This window comes from Pogona vitticeps, chromosome 3 (assembly GCF_051106095.1).
Source record: "Pogona vitticeps strain Pit_001003342236 chromosome 3, PviZW2.1, whole genome shotgun sequence".
Lineage (NCBI taxonomy): Eukaryota > Metazoa > Chordata > Lepidosauria > Squamata > Agamidae > Pogona > Pogona vitticeps.
The window spans coordinates 197,418,368-197,437,379 of record NC_135785.1 but is presented as its reverse complement, the minus strand read 5'-3'; the positions used below and the strand labels follow the sequence as shown (position 1 = coordinate 197,437,379).

At 44.3% G+C, this 19,012-nt stretch overlaps 1 protein-coding gene across 5 annotated transcripts in view; it reads right to left on the bottom strand.

Annotated features, from left to right (window-relative positions):
* KDM6A (lysine demethylase 6A) overlaps positions 1 to 19,012 on the bottom strand; it is a 192,183-nt gene that overhangs the window by 77,908 nt on the left and 95,263 nt on the right. For 3 of the 5 annotated variants that reach the window (XM_020783901.3, XM_020783903.3, XM_072994199.2), the window contains 6 exons: positions 18,815 to 18,908; positions 2,998 to 3,124; positions 2,165 to 2,263; positions 1,525 to 1,744; positions 861 to 995; positions 263 to 412 (listed from right to left, as the gene is read on the bottom strand). In XM_020783901.3, the coding sequence (XP_020639560.3) occupies positions 263 to 412; positions 861 to 995; positions 1,525 to 1,744; positions 2,165 to 2,263; positions 2,998 to 3,124; positions 18,815 to 18,908 (825 nt within the window). The remainder of the gene's footprint in view (positions 1 to 262; positions 413 to 860; positions 996 to 1,524; positions 1,745 to 2,164; positions 2,264 to 2,997; positions 3,125 to 18,814; positions 18,909 to 19,012) is intronic. The other 2 variants (XM_020783902.3, XM_020783906.3) reach the window with 1 other exon arrangement.

Genomic DNA, 19,012 nt, shown 5'->3' with positions numbered 1-19,012 from the left:
GGTGAACTTCCAAATTTATCAAAAGTCATTTTAATTCTTCTATTAATGTGATGGTTAAGCATTCTAAATATAAGCAAATGTGGAAAACAGAATGGCATGGTTCTTTTTCTAACCTCTCATACAATATTGCTATAGATAATGTAATTTCACCTACTTCTCATATGATGTCATAACTGTACACTTTGCAATTCTTTTTGTTAATTTATCATGGCCTGGATGCTCAATATTTGTAACTAAAGGGGGCTTTTATAAGGATATATACCTTTGCTGGACTAGATGGTCTTTTCCTCTTGGCTGGACTGGACAGGTCATCTACATGGCTAGAAGGAATCATGTGTAGTGGCAATTGCTGTGAAATAGGTGTTTGACTGAGGCCTAGTACAGGATCAGTATTTTGATGAGGTTTACAAGCCTAGAAACCAAAGGAGGAAGAAACAATATGGTTCTTTACATCTAAAAATGCTCCTTAAGCTATATTTCTGTTAGCAGCTGCACATTTTTTAAAGGTCTAAGTGACTATACTGATCTCATTTATTGAAAACCAATTTCCATAGGATCAAAGGAATAGTGTGTACCTTTCATAGGCTTCTTCTTAAAACAAACAAACAAAAAGAACGGTGGCAAATTCTATATGGGATGAAATCTTTCTGATAATCATGAAAATCCACAAAGGTTCTAAATTGGTACCCCATATTTCCTCCAAATGACTGGGAGTCTACTGTTAATCTCCCTTTGCTAATTAGTCTTGTTACCAGTGAAAACTAACCTTGTACTACAGCAAAATAAGCTTGACTACTACAGATTGATTGAAAAGAACCCTTAAAAGCTGGGCAGCTGCAGAACATAACCCAACTTCTCACCTGCTGTGTTGTGTTCATGGCACCCTGCCTGGAGGTAAGCTCTGCGGGGATTGGTAGGCTCCATGCCTCCTCAATACTAGGAAGTAATTTAGTTTTATTCTGTAGACTACCTTGTGGAAGGTTACACAACTGAGCCTAGGAAAAATTATGTAAAAAGTAAATTTAACACAGGCCTAATTTAGTAAGATCAAATCCATGAAATCTTTCTAAATTCTGTACTCTTATTGTGTCTTAGAAAGAATAAGTTTTAATCTGGGGTTTCAGAGAGGTGCTAAGGATAAAGAGGGTAACCAGAATATAAACCTTTGTGAGAATCAGAACAACGTTGAGCTCTAATTTCAGAGGTTTTGTTAATACTTTAGTTCTGAAATTGCAAATAAGAGCAAAAGATAGTCTGTGTATTCTCTCACTAAATGCTATGATAACTTAAATGTAAACAACACAAAATATGCATAAATTATAATATATGAAATAAATACTAAAGAATAGAGACCCACTTAAAATGAAAAATCAAATGAAACTGCAAGCTATGATATGTTTAGAATGCATATGGAAACAGACTGTACAATTCATGAAACAATTACATATTACAGGATTTGTGTTATTTTCCTTCTCCTCCTACCCATATTAAAACAGGCCCCTATTACCAGATCAAGGTTTTTACCTGTAAATACTTTATCCGTGCTGCAAGTGCAGAGGTATTACTACAATTTTTGCTTCTGGTTGCATTTAAATAGCATTTAATGGCATCCTGAGACTGATTGCAGGACTCATAGAGGGTGCCAAGGTCCATCCAGGCAGCAGCATGGCCATGGTCCAATTGCACAGCACAGATATAGGCCTGTAACGCATCCATAGGCTGATTCTGCTGCTGGTACAAGACACTGAAGAATAAGATTAATGAAATAATCAATTCCAGATGACATATTCAGCTCTTCTATGTGCCTCAATATACCAACCGGACATATTTTATCTCAGACTCTAATAGGAATAATCTCACACAAAAACATAGCTTTAAAACCTTAGTATACGTAACAGAATACAAGGAAACCTATAAACAATTCTTTTAATGGGAGGTTCTACAGCTACAATGCTTAGTTAATTCTGTTCACTCTAATTTCTGGCAGTGCTAGAAATTATCCTTAACTGTATATGTTACAGTGGATCTGAAACTTATTTAGCAATAACCTAAAACACGAATTTTTAAAATATAGATTGATTTTATTAAAAATATTTATATTTTAAAACAACAAGTATTAAGTCATTTTGCTCAATTATATATCACTTCTCATATAACCTCTTACCCTATAGAACACCATGTGTCTGCACTTGCTTCTGATTTATCAATAGACTGCCTATAGGATATAAAGGCATCCTGAACTTTACCAATACTCGAATAGCACCTGACAAAAAAGGAAAGATTAATTAAAAACTAATTATAAAAATGTCTGATAAAGGTTCACCTTTAATATTACATAGTTAACAAAAAGCTACATGGGGGGGGGGAAGCGCTGTACTGATGAAAGCATATATTCTGTATATAGAAAGCAACTTCAACAAACTAGTTTTCATCTATAAAAAAATAACCCAAATCCAATATAGCCCATTTCCAATGTAGTTTGTATATATACAAGAACTTGGGATCAGGAGCACCTGCATTTCAATGAACAAGGTGCAGAATACGAAATAGAAGGAAATGGCCTGAGCATGCTTGAAAAAACTATTGCCAAGACTGAAGAAACTTAGATAAAAGTACCCCTATTATTGCAAACAGTGCACTTTCCAAGTAAAACCTTGGCATTTGTTGATGCAACAGTTCTTATACATAATTCATTCTGAAATTTAGAAAACTGCTAGTCACTTTTGTATACAGCTTTAAAACAGGTGAAAAGGCTAGAAGAGACCAGCACAACTTCTGAGCTACTCAACCAAAACATGAAGTTCCCTTAACCACATTCTGTGGTGTGATAGCTGTCTGACTTTTTTTTTTGCAGTTTCCATTAGACAGCAAAACTAGGAGCCAATAAAACTGTGGATGTGTGACCAGGTGTGGATGGTAGGAAATGCCTGGTCAGGTCAAAATCACAGACTTTGAAAATGCATGCTATTCCACAAGTGTTATATCACCCATTTTTACCTTCCAAGGAAATACCACGACTGGCCAGAGTTGGGATCTGCCTCTAGAGACTTCTGGAGACACTGAATAGCATAGTTTTCCTTGGTGGCTTTATCTCCTAACTGATCCACTGTGTGATGCATCCAACCTTAAGAAAATAAAAACAAGCATGTGTGTATTTGCATGAGGGATATAGCTTGGTTTGAAGGGAAAAGGTTAATTCTAAGTGCTTATTCCATGATCTATACAGTTCCTATTTTATATAAAGCAAATTTCATACTGGGAATAACTATGTGGTTATAAATAATACAAAACCCTCAAAGCCACATTTAATTATGAAGTGAATGCACTAAGAAAGTGTAACTGTATCATTCTAATTAGGAGAGAAAACCACACACTGTTTAACACACAAAGATTGGAACTCTTGTTGCTTAATATAGTAAGTCACAACTAGAGTAGATTCCCTGATTCAATGATGATTTGGTGAGTCAACTTCTCTGTAAGTTTCACTGATTCAATGGGCCTATTCTACTTGTGATTTAGTATGTTAAGCAACAGAATTTCAATCAATGGTCAATATACATTAACATACAGGATGATGCTGGAAGGTCCTATATCAAATCAATTATACCAAAAGCCCTCTCAGTCCAGTATCCCACTTCCCAATTATTAAAATATAAAGAATGTGTTATCTTGCAATTTACACTTAACTTTCTGCAGTGTGAACCATTACAGAAGCCTGTAGCATTAGCATAAATACCTTGTACAGTTGTCAGTATTGACCATGTGTTTCTGAAATATATGGTTCTCTCACTATTTCTATTTTCCATGGAACCAAGTCATGCAGGGTAACTTTCATGCCCCACAATTCTCTTTCTGGCTTTAAAATTCAGGAGTCCAGTATTTTCAGTAATCTGAACCTTTGACTTCTATCCTGAGTAGCTCCTTATTCTATTTCTAATATAACTTCCAAACATAAGGAAAAAGAGAGGTTACTTATCTGTAACTCTGGTTCTTTGAGTGGTCATCTGTGAATTCACACTAATGGGTTAATCTGTGCCTGCACAGAGGTCTCCAGAATATTCTAGAGCTTAAACATGTGTTTGCCAGGACCACCCCCCCACTACATGTGATCTGCCTGTCCTAGTGAGTGCCTCAGTTCCCAAACAGCCTGCCACTGTATCAAATGAAACAGATGTGACAGAGGGGAGGACAGGCGGGAAGCAGAGAAAAAGTCTCTCATTTATTTTTAATATTTTCACTCTTTCTTTCTGTAGGACTGATTTCTATTTTTCACTCTTTTTTGTCTCTAAGGTTAAAGAAGAAGTCACGAAAGGAGAGCTTGTCATGAGATGAGACCTCAGCAGCGGCAAAAAGGAACTGAGGCAATTGCCAGGACGGGCAGACCATGTGTACTAGGGAGATGGTCCTGGCGAATGCATGTTTGAACTCTAGAATATTCCAGAGACCTCTGTGCAGGTGCAGATTAACCTATTAGTGTGTATTCACAGAGACTACGAAGAAGAATGCCTGCTTTCTTATGACTTTCATATTATTAAAAGTACTCTCAATACTTGAATTGTTCTAAATAAGCAAGACACAATTTGGTATGAGTTATGTATTTTCAGGTTGTTCCTTGTTAGCCTCAACATGACCAAAATTAAAAATGATCAAAACTCCAAACTGCCTCAGCAGAATCGTGAAGTGATTAATGATATGGTCCCAACACAACTTGTTAAGAGTCCAGTTCTGCCTTCCATTTAGGACAAAGTGGTCAAGTACAACATCATTAGAAGAGATAATAAATTTGGGGGAATTGCTGGCAATTGTTAAAGCTGTCAAACATCGAATCATAGAATCACAGAGTTGGAAGAGACTATGGGGCCATCAAGTCCAACTCCCTGCCATGTAGGAACTCCATCAAAGCACTCCTGACAGATGGTCATCCAGCCTCTGCTTAAAAACCTCCAAAGAAGGAGACTCCCCCACACTCCGAGGCAGCATATTCCACTGCCGATCAGCTCTGACTGTCAGGAAGTTCTTCCTGAGATTCAGGTGGAATCTCTTTTCCTGTAGTTTGAAACCATTGCTCCTTGTCCTAGTGTCTGCAGCCATGGAAAATAAACAAAGAGGTTACCTACCTGTAACCACAGTTCTTCTAGTGGTCCTCTGTGAATTCACACAAATGGGTTGTTCTACGCCTGCGCTGAATGTCTCGGAAGATTCTAGAGCTAAAAGTAACAATTTAGTGAGATGATCCCCCACGGGGCACATGCTCCTCCCACCCAAGATTCCTCTCAGTTCCTAAGTTTTGTCCACCAGGCAGATAAATCATTATATATATAATAATGTGAAATATAACCTGTGATGGACAGAGGGGAGGATGGGTCAGATGTGTAAATTCACAGAGGACCACTAGAAGAACTATGGTTATAGGTAGGTAACCTTTTCTTCTTCTTCGTGGCTCTGTGAATGCACACAAATGGGTGACTAGCAAGCTTCACTAACTGGATGGTGAGACATCATGATAGGAAGGATGCCAACACAGTTCTGCCAAATCCAGCATCATTGCGTGCTCTTACATCTAGGCGGTAGTGCTTGACAAAGGTCGATGGGATAGACCATGTTGCAGCACAACAGATGTTAGGAATCTCGAATCCACGCTGGAAGTCAGTAGAAGCTGACATTGCTCTCATGGAATGTGCCTTCAGTTGATCAGGAGGTGACTTGCCTGACAATTCATAAGCCAGAGATATGGTCTGGACTATCCATCTGGAAATGGATTGCGGTGAGGCTGGACCTCCTTTGTGAGGACCATAGAAACATGAAGAGCTTGTTAGTTTTTCTGAAAGTCTTAGTTCTGTCAATATAGAATGCCAGAGAGCATCTTACGTTGAGCATACGGAGCATGTGCTCTAGAGGAGATGATGGTGATGGAAAGAATGATGGTAATATGATTTACTGATTAAGATGAAATTCTGACACAATCTTAGGTAAGAAGGAGACATCAAAACATAAAGTCACTTTATCTGGGTGAAATTGGATAAAGGGTGGATCAGAGCGTAGGGCAGCAAGCTCACTGGCTCTTTTTGCAGATGTTATAGCCACCAGGAATGCTGTTTTCAAAGAAAGCAATTTAAAGTTTGAAGAGGCTATTGGTTCAAATGGAGGGCATATAAGTGCATTGGGAACAATTTGTAATGACCATTGGGAAATGATACATTGGCACGGTGGGCGAATGTTGTTAAGTCCTTTAAGAAATTTCTTGACTGTAGGATGAGAAAAAAGTTTTGCTAAGTTAGAATTATCAGGTTCATGGGCAACAATGACTGATATGTAAACCTTTAAATTGGAATGGGAAAGTCCGAAATAAAAAAGATGGAGTAAGACGGCAAGTAGTGTCTTCATGGAGACAGGTATGGCAGGTATTTGTTTCTGTATATTTAAGGAAGACTTTCCACTTATTTTCATATAGGAGTCGAGTTGATGGTTTTCTGGCTAGATCCAGGATGTGCTTCAAGGCAGGAGTATCCTCCAAGCTGTCAGGTTCAGGGATGGAACGTCTGGATAATAGACCATCCCTTCGTTCAACATCAGGTCGGGAACCGGAGGGAGCTGAAACATGTCCGTCGACATTGATCTGAGATAAGTGACCCAGGGCTGTCTCAGCCAACAGGGAGCTATAGGATCACATTTGATTGGAAGTGATGGAGACAGATGATTGTCTGCTGAATAAGTGGTATTGGTGGGAAAAGATATAAAAAATTGCTGTTTCAATCTGTCATGAATGCGTCCCCGATAGAGTTCTTGTCTGCTCCGGCTCGAGAACAGTAGACGTTGCACTTGGTGTTCGTCCCTGATGCAAATACAGTGGTGCCTCGCATAGCGAGGTTAATCCGTTCCGGATTAACCTTCACTATGCTGAAGTATCGTTGAACGGGGCAGGGATTTCCACTGGAACGCATTAAACATGGTTTAATGTGTTCCAAATGGGCCAAATACTCACCGTTCAGTGAAGCTTCGTAATGGCCGGCAGCCATTTTTGCGCCCTCGCCTCGCTTAACAAGGGCGCGAAAACGCTGCGCGCGGCCATTTTGGGCCATTTCCGGGCTTCCGGCGGCCATTTTGGCCCCCGAACAGCTGATCGTCGGGCTTCGTTTTGCAAAGCGAATTGTGCCCTATAAGAAAAACGTTAAGCGATTGCATTAGCGATCCGAAAAAATGGATCGCTATGCGATTTCGTCGTTATGCGGTGTGCTCGTTAAGCAAGGCACCACTGTAGATAGATGGCAGTCATTCCCCAACATTGACAAAGTTGATGAAAAATGGTATCTTTGAGAGACCACTCATGGGTTCTCGAAGTCATGCGGCTTAGATGATTGGCTATATAATTATCGTCTGTGGAGATATGCACTGCAATAGGGAAGATGTGGTATTGGTAACACCATTCCCATAGGTCGATGGCTAGGTATAGGAGGGATAATGAGTATGTGCCTCCCTGTTTGTTCACATAGTATAGGGCAGTTGTATTATCCGTTGCTAGCTGTACTACTCGACATTCGATGATTGGGAGAAAAGCATGGAAAGCTCTGATGAATGCTAAGAGCTCTAGATTACTGATGTGGAGTGACCTTTCTTGTTCTGTCCATAATCCATGTATCTTGTGATGGAGACAATGGGCTCCCCAGTCGGATGGGCTGGCGTCGGTGGTGACCGGGACCATCGGCTGGAAGGCTCTAAATGGATGTCTGACATGGAGATTTGACATGGAAGTCCACCAGGTGAGTTGAGTGGCTAACTCTGGTGTTACTAGCAAAGTCATATACTGATGGTCTAACAGCAAAAGGTACCACGATTGGAGTGACCTTAGTTTGACTTGAGCGTGTTGTATCACCAATGTCGTGGACGCCATGAGCCCGAGGAGATGTTGGACATGATGGGCTGGAACAAGAGCTAGAGGTCGAAAGGGACATATTGCTCTCTTTATCTTTGTGATTCATTCCAGTGGAATGAATGCACTGGCTTGCACGGAGTCGAGAAGGGCTCCGATATAGGTGATTGTTTGCGCGGTTCCAGATGAGATTTTGCATGGTTTACTTTGAGGCCGAGACTTTGAAGTGTGTCAAGTGTGATGGTTGTTACTTTCATGGCATTGTGGTGTGATTTCACGACTATCAGCCAGCTGTCGACGTATGGATAGATGTTTATACCCTGAAGGCAGAGATATGCTGTGACTGGTGCCATGCACTTCGTTAAAGTCCTTGGCACCATTGAAAGTCCGAATGGTAGGGAGCAAAATTGGTAGGTGAAATTGTCGAATTGGAATATGAGAAACTTTTGATGTGATGCGTGGATCAAAATGTGGAAGTAAGTGTCCTATAAATCGATTACAACAAACCAGTCTTCCTATGAAAGTAGAGGGATAATAGTGTCGAGGGTCAACATTCTAAATTTTCAGGGTCGAATAAATTTGTTAAGGTCCCTGAGATCAAGAACTGGACGGAGGCCTCCACCCTTTTTAGGTACTGTATAATATTTCGAATAGAAACCATTGTACAAATCAGATTATGGTACTTGAATTATAGCATGTTTTTGCAGAAGAGTTGAGATCTCTTCTTGAAGAGTTACAGAATATGGAGTAATTTTTAAGAGTCCCCAGAGGTGGGATGGAGTTGAATTCTATGAGACAGCCATAAGTGACAATAAACAGGACACACTGATCATTGGTAATATTTCACCAGAAGGGAAGATATGGTTGTAATCTTGGTTGAAATCGGTTATGAGTACTGTTTAGAGGGATATGAGATTTCTTAATACTGTTGATATGTCTTACACTTTTTCTGCGGTTTGCGAAAAGGCTGGCGTTGCTGAGATTGATTCTGATTGTGAAAGGATGATGTCAATGGTGCTGTAGTTGAAAATGATCTATCTGTTGGCTGAGGTCTGAATTGTCTGTACGGTAGGAATCTTTGGTATGGTTGCTGCTGAAATGATAGTGCGTAGAATTGTAATTGCTTGTATTGAGGTTGTGAGTATCGAAAGGACAGTTGGTGTAGGATCTGGCAGTTTTCCATATTTTGTGAATATTCTCCATGGTCTCGTCTGTTTTTTGATTAAAGAGACCAGTGCCGTCGAAGGGAAGATCTTCAATCCTTGATTTGGCATAATCAGACAAACCGGTACACCTAAGCCATGCATGTCAGCGTAGTGATATCAAAGATGCCTAGGTTTTCGATGCTGCATCCACCGCAAGTCTAGCACTTATTTTCTGTTGTTTTGCCAGAGATGTGGCTTCTGTATGTGAATTAATCAGGTCCGTTTTGATTGATTCAGGTGCAGATTCCAATAGTGGTAAAATTTTGTTCCAGAGTTGGCACTGGTAGGCGCCCATCACTGCTTGATAGTTGGCCACCCTAAGTAAAAATGATTGTAATGAATAAATTCTCCTCCCGATGATGTCGACCTTTCTGCCATCCTTGTTAGTAGGGGCTACTGATTACCTGTTTCTAGCCCTAGATTGGGCCAGATCAGTTTCTGGAGAAGGAAGTTCTTCAACAAGTAATTGCAATGATTTAACCATCCTGGAGATCATCTGTGAGTAGGATGTAAAATCCTCTGAGGGAGACAGAGGGTGATTATCAATAGCATGCAATGATGGTGTAGGGAGGTTAGATGGTGATTCATCCAATGAATCAGATCCTAATTCTTGGTCAGACGTGGATGATGCAGATGATGAGGTAATTCTTTTCCTAGTTTCGGTATCAACCAGAAGGGGGTTGAGTACGGGTGGAAGACCAAGGGTGATGAATTTCTGGTTCCATAGTTGGATGTGGGCCCGCAACGTAGTAGTGGTATGAAGGGATTGTTGGCTCTCAGATAAATGCTTGGTCAGCATGGTGTGATGAATGGTCGGCATGGTGTGATGATGCCGAGCGCTTCTTAGATGGTTTCAGGATCATAACCAGCGTTCCTGACGTCGGGGGAGTTGCCTGCAATATCTGCCATCCCCAGGCACGGGGTGAGAGACGTGTCTGGGAGAATTTCTGGCCTGCACTCCCCGGCCTTTTTCAGGACTGGGACCCTGCTGCTACTGCTCCTGCTGCTTCAGGCCACCCCACCCCCTTCCATAACATCAGCCACTTGGCTGGGAGGGAGGGAGGCCATAAAAGCCGGAAGCTTGTGCCAGGGCCCTCACAGACCAGCGTTCCTGACGTCGGGGGAGTTGCCTGCAATATCTGCCATCCCCAGGCACGGGGTGAGAGACGTGTCTGGGAGAATTTCTGGCCTGCACTCCCCGGCCTTTTTCAGGACTGGGACCCTGCTGCTACTGCTCCTGCTGCTTCAGGCCACCCCACCCCCTTCCATAACATCAGCCACCTGGCTGGGAGGGAGGGAGGCCATAAAAGCCGGAAGCTTGTGCCAGGGCCTTCACAGACCAGCGTTCCTGACGTCGGGGGAGTTACCTGCAATATCTGCCATCCCCAGGCACGGGGTGAGAGACGTGTCTGGGAGAATTTCTGGCCTGCACTCCCCGGCCTTTTTCAGGACTGGGACCCTGCTGCTACTGCTCCTGCTGCTTCAGGCCACCCCACCCCCTTCCATAACATCAGCCACTTGGCTGGGAGGGAGGGAGGCCATAAAAGCCGGAAGCTTGTGCCAGGGCCCTCACAGACCAGCGTTCCTGACATTGGGGGAGTTGCCTGCAATATCTGCCATCCCCAGGCACGGGGTGAGAGACGTGTCTGGGAGAATCTCTGGCCTGCACTCCCCGGCCTTTTTTCAGGACTGGGACCCTGTTGCTACTGCTGATGCTGCTTGAGGCCACCCCACCCCCTTCCATAACATCAGCCACCTGGCTGGGAGGGGAGGGAGGCCATAAAAACCGGAAGCCTGACCCTGGGTGGTATGCCATGTATATTATTTGCATGCACTGTATATGGTTTATTTTTCTTTTATTATTTGATTTATTTGTATTATTATTATTAACTGTATTCAATTTATGTTTATTTACTTTATGTATATCATTTTTGTGCACTGTCTTACTGTATATGGTTAATTTTCTTTTTTGTTATTTGACCTAGTTGTATTAAGTTAATCTTTTTTTTTAAATTTTCTTTTCTCCTTTTCCCCTCCTTTCCTGCTTTTGTCCCCCCCCCCCTTTCTTTTTCCCTCCCTTCCTTCCCCCTCTGACATGGAATGGACGGCCTGCCCTCTCAGCGAGGGACCCCAAAACATTTCTGTGGTCACGGGTAGAGGGCGTTATGGCGTTGGCACGGTCCCCACTCGTGTAAGAAGAACGATGAACAGATGTCTGAAGGCTGTACATTGTTCTGAGACCGTGACCAGCCCCCAGTATCGAGGCAGCCAGACCAGTCAGCCTTCCACCCTACGCCTGGTGCTGTTGAATGCCAGGTCTGTATCCAATAAGGCCCAGGTAATCTACGACCTTATCCTGGAGGAGGATGCAGACCTGGCTTGCATAACCGAAACATGGATTGGCGGAGAGGGGGGTCCCCCTCTAGCACTCATCTGTCAGCCCGGTTATGCTGTCCAACACCAGGGTAGACTGGAGGGTCGGGGTGGGGGAGTAGCCATTGTCCACAAATCCAACTTGGAGGTCGCTAGGCGCTCCTCAGTGGTAAAGCCGGGTCTTGAGGCCCTCCATGTGTCGATTGGGGCCAGGGATGGTATTGGGATCTTGCTGGGTTACCGAGCTCCCCGCGACCCAGCCATTTCCTTACCGGAGCTGGTGGACTTTGTCTCCGCGGCACTGCTGAGTTCCCCGAACCTATTGGTTTTGGGGGATTTCAACGTGCATGCGGGGGCAGAGACCTCCGGGCCAGCTCTTGAGTTCTTGGAGACCATGGCCTTCTTGAACATGTCCCAACATGTTAATGGCCCCACCCACGTGGGTGGCCACACACTTGACTTGGTTTTTTCCACTAATGGGAGCGAGAGTGGTCCGATGGTGACTGACCTTGAGTCGGTACCCTTGTCACGGTCGGATCACCACCTAATAAAGTGTACCATTAAAATGGCTCTCCCCCCTGCAGGGAGCAGGGATCTATTGTTATGATCCGCCCTCGAAGGCTACTGGATCCGGTTGGATTCCAGGATGCCATGAGAGGTGTTACGGCTGACCTGGCTGGCGCTCCTGTCGAGGCTCTGGTGGATGGCTGGTTTGCTGCCGCGACTAGGGCTGTTGACATGATCGCACCTAAACGCCCTCTCCGCTGCAGAGACCGCCCGGCACCCTGGTTTAATCGGGACCTCCGGGCAAGGAAGCGGGTCAGGAGACGGCTAGAGCGCAAATGGAGAAAGGTCCCGACGGATTTCAATAGGATAGCTGTCAGGGTCGCTACTAACCTTTATCTTGCTAAGGTAAAGGCTGCTAGTAGATCATACCTCGCTAACCGGATAAGCGAGGCGTCCAACCAGCAGGCAGAGTTATTCCGTATAGTACACGACCTCTCCGGAATTGGTCCGGGCGATGGGCCTCCCCCTAGTTTTTCGCCGGACCAATTTGCAGCATTTTTTAAATCAAAAGTGGAGGCCATCCGCCGGGACCTCTCTCCTTTTTTGAGCACAGTGAGTCGAGCTGAGATGTCCAGCGCTCCGTCTTGCCCGGTGATCCTGGACACCTTTCAGCCTGTTACGCCTGACACTGTCTCCAGGGCGCTTGACCGCTGTCGTGCCACCACCTCCTCTTTGGACCCTTGCCCGGCCTGGCTAATCAAAGCAGCCAGGCCTCTAACAACGGAGTGGGCCACGGCTATAATAAATGGGTCTCTCCTTGAGGGCAGATTTCCATCTGCCCTGAAGGACACACTCATTAGGCCCATCAGGAAGAAACCTAGTTTGGCGGCGGACGAAATTGGCAACTACAGGCCCGTCGCCAATGTTTCTTTCCTTAGCAAGGTAGTCGAGAGGGTGGTGGCCGACCAGCTTCAAGCGCTCCTGGATGAAACAGATGCCCTGGATCCATTCCAGTCGGGCTTCAGGCCGCGCCACGGCACAGAAACGGCTTTGGTCGCCCTGTGTGATGACCTATTGAGGGAGGCCGATAGGGGCAAAGTGTCCCTGTTGGTCCTCCTCGATATCTCAGCAGCCTTTGATACCATTGACCACGGTATCCTCCTGGGGAGGCTCTCCGAGTTGGGAATAGGTGGCCTGGCATTGTCCTGGCTCCGTTCCTTCTTGGAGGACCGCCCCCAGAGAGTTCAGCTTGGGGAGAGAGTCTCGGCCCCGTGGAGCCTCAATTGTGGGGTTCCACAGGGGTCGATTATCTCCCCAATGCTATTTAACATCTATATGAGGCCGCTGGGTGGGGTCATCAGGGGGTGTGGTGCTTCGTGTCACCAGTATGCGGACGACACGCAGCTCTACATCTCCTTTTTGCCAACTGCAGGAGAAGCCATCCTGTGCCTTCAGCGCTGCCTGGGGACTATACTGGAATGGATGCAGGAGAACGGGCTTAGGCTGAACCCGGACAAGACGGAAGTACTGAGGGTGGGCCCTCCCACAGTTGGGGATTTGGGAAACTCCCTCTCTTTTGGGGGGGGTGACTCTCCCTGCAAAGGACGGTGTACGCAGCTTGGGGATCCATCTGGACCCGGTGCTCTCCATGGAGTCACAGGTGGCGTCGGTGGTCCGCACCGCCTTTTTTCACCTCAGGCGGATAGCCCAGCTGCGGCCCTACCTGGAAGTGGGGGCACTCACCATCTTAGTACACGCGCTCGTAATCTCAAGATTAGACCACTGTAATGCGCTCTACGTGGGGCTTCCTTTGAGGTTGCTGCGGAAATTACAGGTGGTGCAGAATGCGGCGGCCAGATTACTCAGTGGAGTGAAAAAATTCCAACATATTTCACCCACTCTGGCCGCATTGCATTGGCTGCCCATCAGGTTCCGCATCGACTTCAAAGTGTTAACGATTACGTATAAAGCCCTAAACGGTTTAGGGCCTCGATACCTGGCGGAACGCCTACTCCCACCAAGTTCTACCCGGGTCACACGGGCGAGCCAGGAGGTGAGGCTGAGGAGCTTAACGCCGAGGGAGGCCCGAAAAGAGAAAACAAGAAATAGGGCCTTCTCGGCGGTGGCTCCTCACCTTTGGAATAACTTACCTCCTGGCATTCGCGGAGCTCCCTCGCTGGGCACCTTTAAGAACCTATTAAAGACTTGGATGTTTCGGCAGGCCTTCTCTCCAGATTACTTTTGATTTTCTTCTCTCCTTTATTGTTCCCCTATTTTTAATTGTTGTTGTAATTAGGCTGTTTTATGTTATTGTATTTTATCTCTGTTGTTGGCCGCCTAGAGTAGTCCACCACGACTAGATAGGCGGGATATAAATTAAATAAATAAATAAATAAATAAATAAATATAAATAACAGTAGCCGGTTGCTGGATTTTGTGACCGGTGTCAGTGGCATAAAGGTGATGGTGACTGCGAGTACTCCCGTTGGTGAGGGAGTGTATACTGCACCTATTTTGGCTCTTCATATTGACAGTGTTCTTGATAGGTTTCCATATGATATGGATCACAGTAAGGAAAACCTCCCTCCATGCTGAAGCGAGGGTATCCTGGGAAGAATGGATACTGATAGTACTGTCCATCTGGAGGCGTATATTGGGATGGAGAAATATGCTTCTGCTTCTCTTTACGTTTTCCGGGAGATTGCTGAGGAGAATCCGACTCCGAAAGTTGAGTTTCAATCGCCCGCCCTGATGCAGGGCTTGAATGTGCCGAGGCCTGACTGGATGGCAACTCAGTAATAGAATAGTCAGTTTGGGGAGATAGGCTATCGGTAGATACCGGAGCCTGTGCAGCTGGTAATTGCTCCCTTTCCAATGTCGATCCTAAAGGTTCTCTCGAAGATTTTTCAGAGATGGTAATGATACCTGTGGAGGCTCGATGTGGACTGATTTACTTTTTTTTTATTTCTTTGTGACTATTTTCTCCTTTTTCTTAGACACATCATGAGCCTAAACGGTAGCTTTCGGTGCCAATGTTGACTTTTGTTTGAATGTTAACTTGGATCTATCTGAGCCTTCCTTCGATTGAGGAGAAGGGGTCATCAGATCGGGAGCAGCATGGGACTGTGCCTGTTGCTCGACGGGTAAGTCTGGAGATTTGGTTGCCTCTACAGAAGGTGTTGAAGGGTTAATGGTGGCTTCCCAAAGGAGAGATTGTAATCTTTGGAGCCTCTGTTTAAGTGCTGGCTTGTTTAACCTCTTACAGGCCACACAGGAATGGGTTTGTTGCTGTTCACCAAGGCAAAGTAAACAGCGCTCATGGCCATCAGATAGTGGGATTTTGTTATTACAGTCGATGCACCTTTTAAATGGGGCTGTAGATGCCATAAATAGCGGGAAACCAGCAGGAAAACATGGTTGAAGAGATGGGGGGCAGGAAGCCAAATGCGGCAAAGCAAGAAAACGAAACAAACTCACAAGGGAACTATGATTAGATGATTGGAAAATAAGAAAGGTTCAATTTAGTGGTTAATTGAAAAAGGAAATACGACTATAATAGCTCAGAAATTGCTCAAAAATTACTCTATTTTTCCAGAGAACCAATCAACACGGCGGAAAAAAGGAACTGAGGGGAATCTTGGGTGGGAGGAGCATGTGCCCTACGGGGAATCATCCCATAACTAAATTGTTACTTTTAGCTCTAGAATGTTCCAAGATGTTCAGCGCAGGCGCAGAACAACCCATTTGTGTTCATTCACAGAGGCCATGAAGAACTGTCCCTTACTCAACATGACATCCCTTCAAATATTTCAAACATGGCTATCATGTCCCCTCTTAACCTTCTTTTCGTAAGGCTAAACATTCCCAGCTCCCTAAGCCGCTCCTCAGAGGACATGGCTTCCAGGCCTTTGATCATTTTGGTTGTCCTCTGGACATGCTCCAGGTTGTCAATATCCTTCTTGAATTGAGGTACCCAGAACTCAATACTCCAGGTGGGGTCTGACCAAAGCAGAATAGAGTGGTACTATAACTTCCCTTGATCTAGACACTATACAGTGGTGCCTCGCATTACGACGTTAATTTGTTCCAGCAAAATCACTGTAGAATAAAAACGTCGTAAAACGAAAATAAAAAAGCCATTGAAACACATTAAAACCTGGTTAATGCGTTCCAATCGGCTAAGAACTCACCGTCCAACGAAGATCCTCCATGGGGTGGCTATTTTCGGGTGCCTGTGCAGCGAAAAATGGCTCCTAAACACAGTGGGGAGCCATTTTGAGCACTTGGAGGCCATTATGAAAACCCGCCGATCAGCTGTTTTGATTGTCGGGAAGCAAAAATTGGTTCCCGATACAGGGAACTGATCATTGCGCAGCGAAATTCCCCCATTCAAAACGTTGTTTTGCGATCGCAAAAACCTCGTCGTAATGCGGATTCGTCATTAAACGGAGTGCCTGTCTTGCAAGGCACCACTGTACTCCTACTGATGCAACCAAGAATTGCACTGGCTTTGGCAGCCGCATCACACTGCTGACTCATGTTCAAAGTGGTCTACCAAGACTCCTAGATCCTTTTCACAGGTACTGTTGTCTAGCCAGGTGTTTTCCATCCTATATCTGTGCAGTTAATTTTTTCTGCCTAGGTATGGGACCTTATATTAATCCCTGCTGAGATTCATTTTGTTAGTTTTGGCCTAGGACTCTAATCTGTCAAGGTCATTTTGAATTTTAATCCTGTCCTCTGGGGAATTGGCAACCCCTCCAATATGTTGGTATAATCTGCAGATTTAATCAGCATACTCTCTATTCCTTCATCCAAGTCATTGATAAAGATGTTGAATAGCAGAGGGCCCAGAACAGAACCCTGAGGCACCCCGGTTGTTACCTCTCTCCAGGATGAAGAGAAGCCATTGGTGTGCACCCTTTGGAGTTCGGTCAGTCAACCAATTACATATCCACTAAACAATAGCGCTGTCTAACCCACATTTTACTAACTTCCTTGCAAGAATATCATGGGGAACTTTGTCAAAGGCCTTAAATATTAGGCTATCCCAAAGGAGAGATCCTGTAACACTTTCTTTCAAATCCTTCTTTTCTTTGTTTCTATGTATTATAAAAAGATTTTTAACATGTTTCTTCAGAAGCTGCCCTCAACAGAGCCTGAAAGGAAGGTAGACTACAACTCCCAGAAAGCACCACTTCCACTTCTATTCTTGTACACTAACAACAGGAAGTAGAGATTTGAGACAGACATAGAGCCTCCAAGACAGGATCTGCTCTAAGTGAGCAAAATATGGGTCCCTGTATGCGTGGGTCTGGGGGCTAGAATGCACAGAATTCTGCCTGGGGAATTCCTGGAGAATCCTACAAGCTGGAGTAAAAAAAAAATCTGATTGGCACATGACTATCTGGAAGTTGAGTCATGGCAACTGGACTTCTTTCTTAGTGGGGTCACACTCCTCCTAAGGGACAGGGTCCGCAGCTTGGGGGTGCTCCTGGACCCGTCTAACACTGGAAGCCCAGGTGGACTCGGTGGCCAGGGGCGCCTTCCTTCAGCTGCGGAAATTATAACAGCTATGGCCCTACCTGGATGAACGGAGTCTCATGACAGTTACACATGCAGTGGTAACATCCTGCATAGATTACTGCAATGCGCTTTACGTGGGGCTGCCTTTGAAGACGGTCCGGCGACTGCAACTGGTCCAGAATCGAGCTGCACGGCTGGTGAGTGGTGGGGCCGCTAGAGAGCACATCAAGCTGATTCTGTATAAGTTACATTGGTTACCAGTTGCTGCCCGGTCCCAATTCTGACCTATAAAGCCCTAAACGGCTTGGGCCATGGATACTTGAAAGACCGCCTCCTTCCATGTGAGCCTACCCGGCAGTTAGGATCTAGCCAGGGGGCCCTTTTGAAAGAGCCATCCCTCAAGGAGGTAAGAGGGATGGCTTGTAGACAAAGGGCCTTCTCGGCTGCTGCCCCAGACTATGGAATGCCCTCCCAATTGAAATTCGTCTGGTGTCGATGTTGATGACATTTCGGCGCCAGGTCAAAACCTTCCTGTTCCAGAAGGTTTTTAATTGAAATAACATCAACTGTGGGTCCTGATGGCAATTTTAATAGCATTTTAATTGTATTTTAATCATTTTATCTCTTGTTATATTGAATTTGAAATTATATTGACCTGGGCGGCATATAAATTAAATAAATAAATAATAAATAAATAGGTTGAAACATTTCACTACTCATCCAAGTACCTTCTTAAGTTTGAGGAGAGTTGGTAGGAGACCCCTGATATATCCTCCATGTTGGTTTCACTTTCCCTTGGAGGATGTATCAGGGATTTCCTACCAACTCTCCTTAGACTGAAGAAACTACTTGGATGAGTAACAAAATGTTTCAACCTCAAAAGAAAGAAGTCCAGTTGCCATGACTCAATTTCCAGATAACCACACCTGGATGACTGAAAATCTTCACAGATATATTGGCACATGCCTAGTTTTCATCACAGAGGGTGGCACAATGATAGTTGCTTCTAAACAGTCCCTATTTGTTTGTGTTATTGTGGGGATTCTCAATATATTTCAGGAGCAATTCAGTTTCAAATTTATTAGCTTCAGACATTTAAGTTATAGAAAAAAATTGAATTGAATGAAAAAAAGCAAAAAACATTTCCTATGATTATACTTGCACACCACATTTAGATGACAGATGACTGTGCAACAAAATATATTTTTAAATAACATTTTCAGTCTGGGTCATTGGAGAATTGGATGTTACCATGTCCCTCCAACCCAAATTATTACTACTACTACTACTACTACTACTACTACTACTACTACTACTACGAAGAAAGTTCACATACCTAACTGCTGTAACACGGTTGCTTTCACTTGTGCAGGAAGATTTTCGGTCTGCAACAGTTGTTCATATTCCTTCTTTGCCAAATGATAATTTCTCTTAAAAAAGAATAATACATAGATATGTGTATGTGTGTGTATGTATAGAAAGGGAGGGAGGGGGAATTTATAGTTAAAAGATGCTAAAACAAAAATGTAAATGA